We start from the raw sequence: 14,038 nt of genomic DNA, 5'->3' as shown, positions 1-14,038 counted from the left end.
GCACTACATACCGCGCACCTACACGTCTTGAGCGTCCTCCGCCGATCTCCTTTCTCAATTCCACGTACCTGTTTTATGGGCTTGTCGCCTTGCGGGCTAGGAGTGTTATTGCAGATGACCCGGCACAGCCGCGGAGGGGGAGACCGTGTTCGAAATCTAGTAGTTTGGATTAAACTGGCCCGTCGACAACTAAATTTCGATAGGTCCTGGGGTGAGTATAAATCCAATATAGTTTCACTATGAGTAAACCAGTAACACTGTCATTGTAAGCGCCCGCCATGGCGAGCTGAACTTTCAGCTGAGGTGACAGAGCCCTGGAGGTCCAGAGAAAGCGGCAATCCGAGCCGAGAGGATTTCCTCCCCCTCACAACAGAGCAAGACCCGCTCAGCCGATGAGCATCGCATGATATGCTTAGGAGCTGAAAAGAGGTATAAAGGAGGTGGTTCCCGGCAAATGCCACACGACATCTCGAAAACATCCTGCAGTACATGCCCGGCAAACATAGCTAGCTACCTCTTTACCGCTATCGTACGGCAGTATGGGCCACAATCATCATTTCTTGAAGAGCTTTGCTTCTGGTTCAAGGATCATGCTTATCTTACCCCTTCTGCTAATTGTTGTGACTGGTAGACCCTCCTTCTCCTGCGACTGCAAGCCCTTTGCTAACTACGGCAACAGCAAGCTCTCTCTCCGCCGCACACCCCCACCCCACCGATACCGTCAACGTCACAAGCACGACCTACTATCTCCAGATCGCGATCAAAAACTCGCTCCCAGTACCCCTAAAGCATATCCGATTCGCCCACATCAGCAAGCAGGAGCTGAACGTCCAGACCTGGGACGACGTGCCGAGCGGCCAGACCCTCCCCGCCGTCTGGATCAAATATGCGACAGGTAAGTTGAAGTGGTAGAGAACCACGATTCCTCCACGAAAAAGGCACCCTCAATATGCTGATCGTCCCAGGCATTTTCACTGGCAGCGACACCTGGAACCTGGACATCACCTTCGAAGACGGCGAGACGTTCTACATCGACCGCGACAGCACCTGCAACCTGCAGGAGTCCGACAGCGGGCAAGTGTACACGTGGACCATCGAGGGGTCAACGTTCCATATGCCGATGAACAGTGTATGTCTGCCCTAACAGTTTTATCCGGGGGTTGTGGTTGACGGAAGAGAAATAGGACGGCATGAACACGCCGATCCACAACAACGACGACGAGGATGAGTTCAATACCTACGCGTTCGCACGGGTAGGAATGCCCCCCCTGCTCTGCTTTGCTCTCCTTCCCCCATGTCTTTATCGGTTGACTGACGAGATTACAGATCAAGAATGAATTCGACCAGACGTTTGAATGGTCCCAACTCGCGCATACGCACGAAGGGACGGGCGAGAGGCGGAGCGAGTGGACGACCTCGATCCCTCCCCAGGGTTTCTCGCCGGTGGTGCCGGTGTACTTCACCACGGGGTTCGGCAACACGGATACGGATTTTTGGGCGGTGCGCGCGAAGTACAGTGCCGATGGCGGGGTGCACTACCTCCTACGACAGACGGACGAGAACTACAAGTGCATGCTGAAGTCCGGGGATGCGGGGCAGTTGTTCCATGTGGGCATTCGGGGCCAGCATTCGAGGAGTGGGGATTTTATTTTGGATATTCCGAGTGGGTCGTGTACGGTTGGACTGGTGCAGTCGAAGGAGGGGACTACTGGGTCTGTGAATGTTGAGTTGTAGGGGGTGCTGGGAATAGCTTCAGCTTACTGCCTCGGCTACTGTGTAGATAGTCGACGAGTCGTGGATTGCCGAATGCGGTTTGGCGCCATCTCTGCAAGCCGAGAATTTCTCTTGCGTCTTTTTCCTCGCGCGCCCCGCGTATCTGCAATGCGGCCCTCCCGGTGGACCAAGGCCCTGGGGAACAATGAGGTGAAGATATCTGACCCGTATTGCTGTGGTCCCACCAAATCCCATATAATTCCATCCACTTCAGAACGTCATCCCACGATCGATTATGTAAAAGTTACCCCCATCCCCGGCCATGTTTATCTCATACAATCCGCGCTCCTCCACACAAGCCAAGCACAACCGCCGGAAGATAAACACATACGTGGCCGCAGTCGCGGCCGCAAATTCCAGCGTCAAGCGGTGCTCACAGTCCCACAAGACGGCTCCTACGACTGGTCCTGCGACCGGAAAGGCAGAGAACTTCACCCAAGCCCTCCATTGGTTCCCTAATTTTGGTGACGCTACGGGGGAACCTCCCCCTGCACGTCAGGCAGACGAACAGGGATCAGCATGTGGGAAGCCCGAGGACCCTGGCGCCGGCCAGCTTCCGGCGCGTGCTTTTGCTGCAGGGAGGTTCTACCCCATCGAGGGTTCGGGCCCTAGCTCTCGCGGACCGCTGGCACTGCAGGCTCTTGCCCACTGTGAGTCAACTTAGGCGACCCATCTTTGCTCATCTTCGAACGCAAATCTCGCTTTGAGCACGCACTGACATAGCCCCCGTTCGGATACCCTGCTGCAGTGTACGATGTCCTCCTCCCGTACGATGCGAAAGTGGTGGGCCTGGGGAAATCAGAAACAGACAGCTATGCGAGGGATCTTCTCGCATGGACCTTCGACCACGAGGAGGTTTTTCATAGCCAGGCGGCCTTCAGCCTGTGTATCATGTACCGAATCGATGACCGTAAAGGGGTTCATCAGGCTATCCTGTGGCATCGGCAGCACTTGCTAAGGGCCGTGCGCCAAAGACTATCCGCCCAACAAGTGGACGACGTGCTGCTGCACAGTCTCTGCACGATGATCTCCGTCGACGAGTGGCTGGGCTTCCACGAGTCTCGCGCCGTCCACCTGAAAGGACTACAAAATATCATGCGCGTTCGTGAATCCAGCAACAATGGGTTGCAGCTCACACTTCCACGGCCCAGTGTCGGCCCCGGTATGCTGCCACCGCATTCCCCCTTGGGCAAGGTAGTCCTCGTCAACAGGATTATGGTCGAGTTTCATCTGAAAATGAACCTCGGCTTCTCGCAGGAAGTGGCGCCACTGCCAACATCATCGTCCAGTAGACCCCCTCTCCAGCTTCTGAGCCCAGGCCCCGCCACATTTCTCGCTGGCGTGGAGGACCTCCTACCGCCCGGCTTCCAAGATCTCGCTCGGTCGGGCAGATTGACTCCCGCCCTGGTCGACCTTCTTTCGGACTTCTCGTTCTGGTTCTACAGCGGGATGGGCACGGACGCCACCACTCGCGAGACCTGGCGCTGTCTAACCTTCACTCCCAGCAATAGCCTGGAAAAGTGCATTGGCATTGCGCTGGTCTCGCTCGCCGACGATCTCAGCGCGCTGGGCTCCCACCCGTGCGCCGTCATCTTCCGACAGGCCGAGCAGCGCGCGCGCCTCTTCCGTTCGCTCTCATCTTTATTCGATGAGTGCTGGTTTCGAGACCTGGGGATCTGGATTATTACGATCATTGCGACGCCAGCAAGGACGTCGCGTCTGCCCTGGCTGGTCAAGATGGAGGTGCTGGGGATGGTGATGTTGGTCCCGCCGTGCTCACAGAGCGGTGGCTCCTACTATCGATCTGTTGACCAAATTGAGGGTGTCCTCCGGCGGTTCTTCTTCGATGATAGTCGCGCGGACGATGGGCGGAGGGCTTGGAAGGAGTATTTTGAGCTTGGAGGGGGGGATCCTAATACACCAATAGAATAAACCTCCCGTGCCTCAACGTTTTTTTTTCTTATTTTTTTTTTCGTGTTTTTGAATCGCAAAATCGCCCATAGCTCGTCACTCCTCTCTCCCCAGAATAATGTTCCAAATAACCTCGCAAAATGAGGCACTCAATACGGCAATATGCGAATCACTATACGGCAATATGCGAATCACTATACGGCAGCATCTACGCCGCAAACAGCAACGCAACCCCCGCGCGGGCACGATTTGCCCATTCGACTCACATCCGCATTATGAAATTGGAACAGTCTGGAAACCCATCTAGGACAGGCAACAAATCCGGAAGAAACATCAACTTCGAGTGCAGGACGGGTTCGTATCTGATTTGTAATCACAATGTACCACGGAAGCCTATCACACCCACTGAGTAACCCAGCAATGTCCTGGTAGTTTCACACGCAGAGGAACTGTATACAATTTTGTTCCCCAATTGTGCTGCTACAAAGGATAAAAGTATCACATGGTCAAAGTTACTAGGTTTCCCAATAAGAAATGTGTTCCGGATTTTGTACTAACAAAGTAGCCTGGCGCGGGCAAGCGGGGAGGTTGAAAATCGGTCAGCGTTAGCATTGCTTATACTGGGATAATCAGGACTGTACTTTTCATTCATAAGGTTGGCAGCGCCCTCTTGATCAAGCGGTAACCGCTGCGGTGAGGACACAACAGAAGAGGCTCTACTTGCCAAGTAGCCGCAATAGCCTCCCATCGTCTTCAAGGACAGTTGATAGTTTTCAATTGCATTGCTTCCCTTGGAAGTACTAAAGTTTCTCTTGTTTCCCACACAGACTTGTGTACCCTCTAATCCCGAACACACCAGCAGAACAAAACGAGAAGCCCCACACTGACGCACAGCATATAACCCAACCAAACATGCTCGTCCTTTGCCAACATCTCGCCCAGCATCCTCTCCAAACCACTCACAATTCCATCCACCCCCCAAAGTCCAAACGAACTCAACCCAACGGCAGACCGAAACAGATCACTGGTTCTGCATCCCATCCACCAACAGATACGGGGCGTTGTACGCGTGCTCGCACGAGCTGGTCCACTGGGTGCTGCTGGACTCGGTGGCGGCCCACAGCAGGGCGCAGCCGCTGGAGCAGCTGCTGTCCGGGCAGGCGTAGATGGGCGGCACGTAGTCCTGGCCGCTGAGGTTGGACCAGCCGATGTCGACGTCGTACTCGTCCTCGCCCACGGCCAGGCACTGCGCCGTCGTCAGCACCTCCATCGTCTGCGACCCGTCCACCTCCAGGTAGTGGTAGTCCGAGGAGCCGAAGCTGTGGTCGCAGTCGTCCCCGGCCGTGGAGATGATGACGCTGAACTCGATGGCTTGGGCGCTGGTCGCCAGGAGGCCGAGCGTGCTGAGGAGGAGGGTCTTGGGGATCATCGTTGCTGGGTTTTGGTTTGGTTTGGTGGGTTGGGAGGGTGGGGGTGTGCTGGATGGGTTTTGGGAGATAGCAGAGCTGAGCGCGAGAGAGGGAATTCGGATTTGGGCTCGTGGAGGATAGTTTGAATGGATGAAGAAGAAGCTGCTGGGCTGGGATTGATCAGGCTCTTTATAGAGCGCCTGCCGTGCAGAGTTCTACTCATTTCTTTAATCGTATCCCTCTTATCAGGTATGATTCAAGCTTCGACTGTGCCTGCGCCGATCATCATTTCAACAATCATCCTGGGCTTCACCGGATTAGGAAGAAAACTCGGGTGAGAGGTCCCTATCGTCATATTGTCGTTGAAAATCAAGCTTTTGCGCCCTGCAGGAATATCTAGTTTGGGGGCGGAGGAATTAGTCTGGTTTGATGAGGCTGCGGAAGCGGGTCCTCCAGGGTCCACCGACCCCTTGGGTGGAGTTCATTCGCAGCCTTGTCCAGGAGGATGAGTGAATAAATGAATGAATGAATGTCAGGCCATGGATACTCTATCTTACATGGTGCTCTCGCGATACGGAGTAGTCAGTAAAGTGGTAGTTACCTGTTACTCCTAAGCCTCAGCAATCAATTACCGTCTCCATCTGTCGGTTGTGTAGATACTATATGAGTAGATGAGTTTTGCGAACAGCAGATGAAGAAAGTTACCTGGCCTCTTTGATCAAAAGTCTACTAGTAGAGGAGTAGTGGTTGACAATACATTTCTTGGTTACCAAACTGGTTCTGGTCAGTCCCGGTAGAAGGCTTGCAGAGGATATGATTGCGCTCGACAATTGTTTCTTGAATAGTACAAATGACTATAGATACTAACCTAGTAGCGTATTGCGAACTCGTCCGAGTCCTTCCCAAAGAATCTGTCAGTGAGGATAATTCTATCCTCGTAGCAGTAAAAGAACACTAGCAGAATTACTTTGACATTGCCTCACTTAGGTGGCACTGATGAATCCTTTCCCGAAATTCACCAAAAGTCCCCTCACCCCCCCGCCACTGCTTTGACGACCATTAGAAAGGCGAGGAATCTATGAAAGGAGTATACTGCCGCGGGCAGGTAGTGTTCGACACTGGAACTATGCCTTGGAAGTATGCCTGAATCTTTCCCAAGTAGCAGTCTGACGCCCCCTGGTCGATGACCGTATGCTAGATTCAACGGAAACATCCCGCGAGTAAGCCTGAGCTCTTGATCGAAGTGACTATGGGATTTGTGATTGGTGAACAACTTACACCAACAGCTTCTTGCATCAGAAGCACCGATCCGGCAAACCGAGAGGACATTTTGCGCGCCCTACGATGAGATAATGTCAGTTCGGTACCATGGATAGCCAATGACGAAGCGATTTGACCGGGACGTACGAGATCAGCGGCGTTATAGGGTCGATGGTGTTACTCGCAAAGAGAATTGGGAAGGACGTAGGCGTCTTCAATGCGCTGATATCACCTACATCACAACCTGATTAGACTTGGATTTCAGTGCAGATGGCCACCCACTCATCCGAAGGTGAAGTCTATAGAATACTATGAAGGCGAGATAGAGAGAGAGAGAGAGAGAGAGAGAGCAAAGAAGCGTTGCATACCTTGAACTACCATGCTAACAGGCAACTGCGGTCGGAACGATCGGCATAAGATACCTTCCAGATAGATTGGGTAGATATCGCCGATGTACTTGCTCTTGGATATCGTGTACTCCGCCCAAGTCCCGAACTCTTCGATGGTAGTAAGCTTGTTTCTCCGATACGAATCAGTGCATGTAATGGCAAGACGGGCATCCGTTATCGAATTTGACTGGTCATACAAGCCCGCAAGAGCAGAAAAGTTTCCCTGTTCGGCTTGGTGTAGGATGTCCGCCATGCTGGGAAAGGTTGCAAGTGGGGTGTAGATTGTGTTGAGAAAAAGAGTCTTGAGGTCTGAATAAGTGACCATTGTTGGCAGCAGGTCTGGATCGCCGACGGCGCTGAGCGAGACGGGATGGTTCTGAAGTTGACGGATGATGCCATCCATTCTCGCCGCGATGTTGGCCTGCGTGGGGCCCCAAAATGAGCACTTTGCAGGCCCTGCAGAATGGCAGAAGCTTGAGAATGTTTCCATGGCCTGGTCCATTTGATCGACATTGTCCGTCCAATAGTTGTTGTAGTATTGCTCTGCGTTCAAAACACCGTCGAGCACCATCCTTCCAACGCGGTCAGGAAGGATGGAGGCGAAAGTGCTTCCGATCACTGTGCCGTAACTGATGCTATAGCACCACAGTTTGGCGGCTGACGGTGATTGACCGGCCATTTGCGCCTCGGCTTCGGTAAAGGTAAGCAAGTCATGTGCAACGGCGGGCGTGGCCACATAGTACGCATGGGGCGACTTGTTCTCCACGGCATTGTTGCACCACTCTCCATAGATAGAGCTTGAATAGTACTGTTCCTCAAGCGATGTCGACGAAGTATTAGTAACGCCTGTTCTATGTAGTCGATAGAAAGTCGATCTGGCTTCTGTGTCCTCTGAGAAACAGTCTAGATGCAAGCCACTGTTGTTCACGCCGCGAGGGTCAAAGGAGACGAAGTTGTATTGCTCTCCAAACATTTGTCCGACGATAGTCTGGTATGTGAGGAGGAGGTCAACACCAGAACCACCCGGGCCGCCTGGCGAAGTGTCAGTCAAGTCCAATGAAGAAGTACAGACAATGTTGCCATGATTGATCGAATGAGTCGTACCAGGGATGAGTACAATGCTCGGAGACTCGACGGTCGCATTTTTGCCAGCCAGCTTGATGAAGGCAATCGACGTTGTACCAAGATCTCTGTTCGCATAGTCCAAAGGGACTTCCAGTTTAGAACAACCAAAGGCATCAAAGCATGGGGCCCATGTGAGGTTGGCTGATGGTTCAATCTAGATGGCTCGTCAGGAGCTTGAAGCCATCGGGCAACTGTGGTATCGTAGGTGCGCGAACTCACGTTGTCAAAGCCATAGACCATGGGCTGATCATGTAAACTGTGGGCTTTCAATCCCAAGCTCATGAAAAGGATGAGCGCGTTAGCAAGTCGGTTCATATTTAATCCCAGGGGTTTTTATTGATCTTTGTGTTGGCTTCATTGCAGTTATCAAAACAGTTGCGATGCTTAGGAACTATTTATACTAATTATAACTCCCTAGATCGTAACTTAGACTCTGACGATTTGAATAGGCAGCTGTATTCTTCCTGTTGATTCAAAACACCTCTTTCACTTTCTGTTCCGCTTGTACGAACAACCCAATCAATCATATTGCTCATCACCAGCAAGTATGACCACGAATTAATTGAGATTCATGCTCTTGCCGGTAGGTTTACATTGATACTTGCTCCTTATCCAGAATAATTTGATAGGCTCAGCTCAGCCTCCTTGACGACCCACCTGTACGAGCTAGCCAATCAATCACATTACAATCTGTGCTACTAGCCCATAAAAAGTAAGGTGAGATTTATTCCAGTTGAGATGATTAGGTACGTATGGACATTCTATAACTACTAGCCACTGGACCCTAAGCTATCTACTTAAGTAATCCTCCCTCCTCACTGACAACTCCCAATTGAAGTACCTCCGCTTGTACGAACAAACCCATCAAGTGCAGTCTTCCTCCAGCCTCGGCGTTTGTACTACGTACCGTCCACCTTTTCTCACCCCGGCCCCCACTGCAAGGGATGTGGCAATACGTGGCCTCGCAAGCCTTCCTTTCCAAGTCAATTCATGCGCGTGGTGGCTTCAGAATCGACCTCCGCCTGTAATAGTGCGTATTTGCATATTTTGTCTGCCTCGGATGACCATGATGAATGAGATGCAGAATAAGAAGCCCGGGACGAGCAATCAATCCTGGAGAAAGAAGCATCGCAAGTTCGCTCCGAAGTCCCGGCTAGGGTGTAAGACGTGCAAGTGTGTCTTTACTTTCACCTATTGCAGCAGGGAGATCAATTGGAGACAATGAATCTGACATGCCCTAGAATAAGACGAATTAAATGCGATCTAGCTCGACCCTCATGCTTGAAATGCTTTTCAACCGGTCGCACTTGCGATGGCTATAGTGAAATGCTCTTCGCTCCTAAGATCGAGAAGACCGAGACGGAATCAACTCATCATCACAGAGAGATCGTCCACAGAGCAGATACCTGCAACAGTTACCACCCCCGTACCACGATCAGTGCGCACGAGTCGGTGCCATGGCGCTCAAGTTACCATTCTCTCATTTTGCATAATCTCGGATCGTTTATGATATTACCAGCGAGTGGGTCAATTGAGGGAGAGGTAATGTGCTTTTTCAGGGATATTTCAATCAAGCATCTGAATGAATACCGCCCTTGCGAACTATGGCGGCAGACTCTCATGTTCTTCGCCCAAACAGTGCCAGCAGTGCGGCACGCTGCCATTGGTCTGGCCTTGATCCACCAGAATCATTATCTGGATTGTTACTCAAACGATCGATTGCAATATCAACCGCCTTCCTGGAAAAAACGACTAGCGGATCACAATCCTTTGCTTCACTATAACCGCGCCATTCAACTCCTGCTGAGCTGGGAGAACGGTGATAGCGCCGAATCCACCGTGGTCACACTGTTGGTCTGCTACCTCTTCACCTGTTTTGATCATCTGGCGGGCGACGACGTCCAAGCCGTGAAGCACCTGCGCGGAGGTGTGGCGCTCTCCCGCAGCATCATCAACAACGCTACATTAAACCGCTATAGCGATGACGATGCCCCGCCCTCAGGAATTCACGCGATTGTTGACCAGGTCACACACCAGATCCGACGCCTAGACATGCAGGCCGTCATGTTTCTGGTCGACTGGACTCCTGCTAGCCTTCAAGAGACATTCACGATGTCCCATGTTGCCCCCTTCGACAACAGTCCCTTCCGGTCCCTCGACCAAGCCGCCGACCACCTGCAGATCCTAGTCACTCAGGTAATGCGGCTTCGCAACACCGGTCACCAGATATCCCCGACAGGTACGATGCCGCCGTTGCCTTCTTCCCTCAACCACAACGTCCGCGCGCAGCTGGAAACGTGGTCGCGTCGCTTCGAAGCCCTCCTCCTGCTGTCAGGCAGCAGCAGCCCCTCTGCATCGTCAGACTCTACAACCAATCCGCTCATATCTCTCCTCCGCTTGCAACATACGATTGCATCGGTCCTTCTCGAGGGATACGGACCCGGCCGCGAAATGGACTATGATAAGTTCCTGCCCCAGTTCCGGCAATGCGTCGCCCTGGCGGGCGAGGTCGCGGCGGCGCATCATCGGTATGCGGGGTCGTCGTCACGTGCGACATTCACGCCTGAGATCGGATTCATCCCTGTTCTGTACATTGTCGGAGTCAAGTGCCGGCATCCGGTCGTCCGTCGTCAAATCCTCGATATTTTGCGGCGGCAGCCAATGCGGGAGGCGGCGTGGGATAGTATCTTGACTGCTCGGGTCGTGGAGCGGGTCATCGAGATTGAGGAGGGTGGTGATGGTGCGACTGGGCAAGAGCCGATGGTATCAACATGTATGGAAGAGATTCCCGTATGGCAGAGGATTGAGGCATTGTCGTATACGTATATCCCCGGGGAAAGGGGGTCGGCGGCTAGGTTGGAGATTGAGTATACATTCTGCGCCCTGGAGGGAGTACACATCGAGTCACTTATAATATGATGAAGAGGGTCATTCGGTGTCAAAGGAGCTCCGCCCTTGTTATCGAGACATCCCAATCTCAATGCCTTGATACCTTGGCGGTTGGAAGGTGCAGCTGACTGGCTTCACAACCTGTGAACAAGCTTAGTTGAATCACGTCAGATTATGTGGCCAGAAAAATCTTACAAACACCGAAAAGCATCACTGTCTGTAAGAGAGCAGGGTAGTAGTGCCAGTAGTATGGTTTTATCTTGTGCCGATGCGAGGAAGACGGGCTAACTATGGCAATAGCCTGGGTTTGCCTCTCTATCGATCAACCTGGAGTTGTACCAATCAGTGATACCTCTGTGTGAGGTGTATATATAGTAGATTAGCGCGATACAGTTCGATAAGACCTCTAAGCTTGTGTTCAGTAAAAGAGAGGCATGGAAGTTTGAAGATCTCCTTGTATACAACTATACAGATAAGTGTTTACTTGTATAGAGGCCTTATACATCGAGCAGTTGTGGTCATAGGAACAGCGGAAGCCCTAAGCTATCGCCACGCAGCTCCAAGTGGACCATGTACATCCAACCCCTGCCCTGATGAGCCTGTCGCAAGCAATAGCCATCTTTAGCGCCTGAGACAGCTCTGTAGCTGCAGCATCCCACTTGAGAAGCTTGATTGGTCTTTCGAGTCTGAACCATTTGGAATGATGTTTGCGACTGGTTCAAAAACATTGACACGCCCCCCGTTTCTCCCTGTCCCTCACCTTCCATTTTAACACCGTCCTAGGAAAGCCACCCGACTCGCTGACTACTCTAACCATCACTGCCATATCCTCTTCCCGATGTGAAACCATTCGATGATTGATAGTCGATAATATATTCTGTATGGTGACAGCAGACTGATGGTCATATGACGAGGATCCTACCCCACACAAAGGTTGATCCGCCAAAGCCGTCTTTCGAGCGCAGTTCACCTGAACACATGCCCCCTTCTAGAGCGGGACACCGCCTCACACAGTCGTAGTCATGGGATGCTCTGATTGCTTGAGGATATTCAAACCCAAGAGGGCCGGGCCTAAAGTGCATAGGGAGAAGAAGAAACCCGAAGAAGGGCCTACCTCATCTGCCACAGCACTGCCCCCCTCGTCCGAAGTCGATCTCCAAACCGAAACTTGCCAAACAGGTCACTCGAGTATTTTGCAACCTACTTCAGACATTGAATCAAATGATAAAGATGCATCAACCAGCATCGATGAGTCAATCAGCCCTCCGCCCCCACCGAAAAGCGAAGCAAGGGAAAACGACCCAGTCCGCGAATATCCCGATGATACCGGCTCTGAAGATCTATGGCAAAAAAGCTTTGATACTTTGTCAGAAGAAGAACAAGATCTACTCAGAGAGCTTCTAGATGGAAAGCCGGCCGCGACCGCGTCGGACACAGGGGCCACCGCACCCTTTAGCTCTAGTGACACGAACGCCCAGGAGATCATTGAAATCACTCGGGAGAGACAGAAGCAGTGGGAAAGCCGAACATACCAAATCAAGATTCACGGGCACAAGATCGTCCCCCGGAAATACACGGGGCGCATCATCGACTGCCTGACCACGGTCGGCGATATCGGGGTTCAATTCCTGCCCCAGCCAGCAAGCATAGTCTGGCCCGTGGTGAAAGGCGTCATGCAGGTATATCTTGGACGATCTCTCTTCTGCCAGTCAGTCCTTTGAACTAATGTATCTGCGTAGGTTCCGGTCAATGCAGAGGCCGAAACGGCCGCTGCGATCATGACGGCAGACATTCTGATTCGAATCATCACTTACAGGAAAGTATACGAGGAAACTTATCGCGGAAAGCTCGAGTCCAAGCTGTGGGGCTTGCTCCAGTCGGCTCTCGTCAATCTATACGTCGCAGCATTGGAGTTGGTGGCATTTGCCCTAAAGCAGTTCTCGCAGCATACCGCTTGGCAGCTGGTTCGAGCCCTCCTGAGCCCTCAGGCGGATCAGAGCCAGGTTTCGGGTCTGCGGAGTCGGCAGTCTGAGCTGATTGAGGCTGTTGATTCGTGTCAGAGTAAAGTTGCCAGCCAAATGAGCGATGGTATTCTTAACCTACTCAAGAAGATTCGCGAAGCTTGACGATGGAGTTGAGGTAAATGAGGAATGGTTGAGATCGGCTCCTTGGGGACGCAGAAACGAATCTCAAGTGGCAGAAGATAAAGAGGAGGTGATGAGGCTTTTGGTGGAGAGACAGGGCAAGACACTTCACTCAGAAGAGCCCGTTTAGTTTCAGTATGCTGTCTGATTATTCTAAAACCATGTGCGGCTCCATCTGACGACGCTTTCAAGCTATCTCCAAGGGAGTCTAGAATCTAGGCCGAGGAGAGCCGAGTTGATCGTGTGCCCTGCCACCGAATCCAAATCAATAGAAGGACCGAGATACTGATTGCGCTTGCTTACCACGACAAACATGAGTTTGACTACATACACCATTAGACTCTCTGTCTGAATAACCAGGCAGCTCAGATACAAGAAGCAGAGCGGCAAAGGGATGGGCTGCGTTGGTATGACTATGGTACAGTACTAGGTACAGCCAGCGAATGAAGCAAAAAACATACAACAGAAGGGATTCGCTGGTGGTCACCCACCCAACTACTAACCTCCCGGCGTGTGGCTTAAGTACGGCTGAGCGGACGGGAAGCCCTGTTCTCCACACCCTGTGGTCGTATGTGCTGGGCAACCTTTTTTATAAATCATAACTCCTCTGTGCCTGATCAGCAAAGGCTTCATACCTCGATGCTTCCTTGAGTAGGACACCATAAACAATACGGATAACCAGTTTCTTGTCAAGAACTACACCACGGCCGCACATCCCTTGGGCATAATACGGGTCATATCTCGTTCTGCACGGCCGGAGTTCGGGCAATAGTCTTGCAGTGATTGAGCGTGGGATTGGATCGATCGCCGTGGCTTGCAGTTGGTACGTGTACGTCGAACCTTTTCTCCTAAATGCAATGTCTTCTGAATGATATTATAGCCTTTGATTATTGCTCATTAGCAATAATAATCAGCTATATTTCAATATCTATGATAACCATAATCGAAGTTTTGTTCTTCTTTTTGTAAAAACTGTAAGTTTCTGTCTAGCTATATTCCAACAATTTCTAGCATTGTACTCGGGACGAATTAAAGCGGACATGAAGAGCTAAAAGTCAGGGTAATTGGAGAAAGAGTGTGAAGGAGGTGCTATATCACGATTGCGGTACAATGACTTGTTATTTCCTGCGCTGTGTTC

The 14,038-nt window shown here is 51.7% G+C and overlaps 6 protein-coding genes across 6 annotated transcripts; 4 read left to right on the top strand and 2 right to left on the bottom strand.

The window, feature by feature from the left end:
* Nucleotides 1-590: 590 nt before the first annotated feature.
* On the top strand, nucleotides 591-1,734 carry BO86DRAFT_412104 (uncharacterized protein; the record flags this gene model as incomplete). Its single annotated transcript, XM_025674630.1, has 5 exons — nucleotides 591-627; nucleotides 680-895; nucleotides 966-1,129; nucleotides 1,185-1,253; nucleotides 1,327-1,734. The coding sequence occupies 5 exons, from the start codon at nucleotides 591-593 to the stop codon at nucleotides 1,732-1,734; spliced, it is 894 nt and encodes a 297-aa protein (XP_025524701.1).
* A 167-nt stretch (nucleotides 1,735-1,901) lies between these two features.
* On the top strand, nucleotides 1,902-3,584 carry BO86DRAFT_450103 (uncharacterized protein; the record flags this gene model as incomplete). The annotated part of the gene is made up of 3 exons (XM_025676773.1): nucleotides 1,902-2,423; nucleotides 2,522-3,353; nucleotides 3,479-3,584. Exons 1-3 carry the CDS (start codon nucleotides 2,036-2,038, stop codon nucleotides 3,582-3,584), a joined length of 1,326 nt encoding a protein of 441 aa, XP_025524700.1. The 5' UTR covers nucleotides 1,902-2,035.
* Nucleotides 3,585-4,705: 1,121 nt separating this feature from the next.
* Nucleotides 4,706-5,113, bottom strand: BO86DRAFT_402480 (uncharacterized protein; the record flags this gene model as incomplete). The annotated part of the gene is made up of 1 exon (XM_025673864.1): nucleotides 4,706-5,113. The coding sequence occupies one exon, from the start codon at nucleotides 5,111-5,113 to the stop codon at nucleotides 4,706-4,708; it is 408 nt and encodes a 135-aa protein (XP_025524699.1).
* Nucleotides 5,114-6,152: 1,039 nt separating this feature from the next.
* BO86DRAFT_412102 (uncharacterized protein) lies at nucleotides 6,153-8,213 on the bottom strand (the record flags this gene model as incomplete). Its single annotated transcript, XM_025674629.1, has 6 exons — nucleotides 8,087-8,213; nucleotides 7,847-8,021; nucleotides 6,722-7,774; nucleotides 6,501-6,585; nucleotides 6,372-6,432; nucleotides 6,153-6,287 (listed from the first exon to the last, which is right to left on the bottom strand). The coding sequence occupies exons 1-6, from the start codon at nucleotides 8,180-8,182 to the stop codon at nucleotides 6,153-6,155; spliced, it is 1,605 nt and encodes a 534-aa protein (XP_025524698.1). The 5' UTR covers nucleotides 8,183-8,213.
* Nucleotides 8,214-8,723: 510 nt separating this feature from the next.
* Nucleotides 8,724-10,786, top strand: BO86DRAFT_368012 (Zn(II)2Cys6 transcription factor domain-containing protein; the record flags this gene model as incomplete). The annotated part of the gene is made up of 2 exons (XM_025670188.1): nucleotides 8,724-9,040; nucleotides 9,109-10,786. Exons 1-2 carry the CDS (start codon nucleotides 8,928-8,930, stop codon nucleotides 10,784-10,786), a joined length of 1,791 nt encoding a protein of 596 aa, XP_025524697.1. The 5' UTR covers nucleotides 8,724-8,927.
* Nucleotides 10,787-11,528: 742 nt separating this feature from the next.
* On the top strand, nucleotides 11,529-13,058 carry BO86DRAFT_437748 (uncharacterized protein). Its single transcript, XM_025676081.1, has 2 exons — nucleotides 11,529-12,435; nucleotides 12,496-13,058. Exons 1-2 carry the CDS (start codon nucleotides 11,779-11,781, stop codon nucleotides 12,880-12,882), a joined length of 1,044 nt encoding a protein of 347 aa, XP_025524696.1. The 5' UTR covers nucleotides 11,529-11,778; the 3' UTR covers nucleotides 12,883-13,058.
* Nucleotides 13,059-14,038: the final 980 nt, after the last annotated feature.

The sequence above is a fragment of the Aspergillus japonicus genome (genome assembly GCF_003184785.1).
Source record: "Aspergillus japonicus CBS 114.51 unplaced genomic scaffold BO86scaffold_53, whole genome shotgun sequence".
Lineage (NCBI taxonomy): Eukaryota > Fungi > Ascomycota > Eurotiomycetes > Eurotiales > Aspergillaceae > Aspergillus > Aspergillus japonicus.
This window is presented reverse-complemented; position numbering and strand designations above follow the sequence as displayed.

Coding starts and splice junctions, on each gene's coding strand:
- BO86DRAFT_437748 (XM_025676081.1), top strand. CDS start 11,779: ATGGGATGCTCTGATTGCTTGAGGATATTCAAACCCAAGAGGGCCGGG. Junction 12,436..12,495: donor TGGTGAAAGGCGTCATGCAG/GTATATCTTGGA, acceptor GTATCTGCGTAG/GTTCCGGTCAATGCAGAGGC.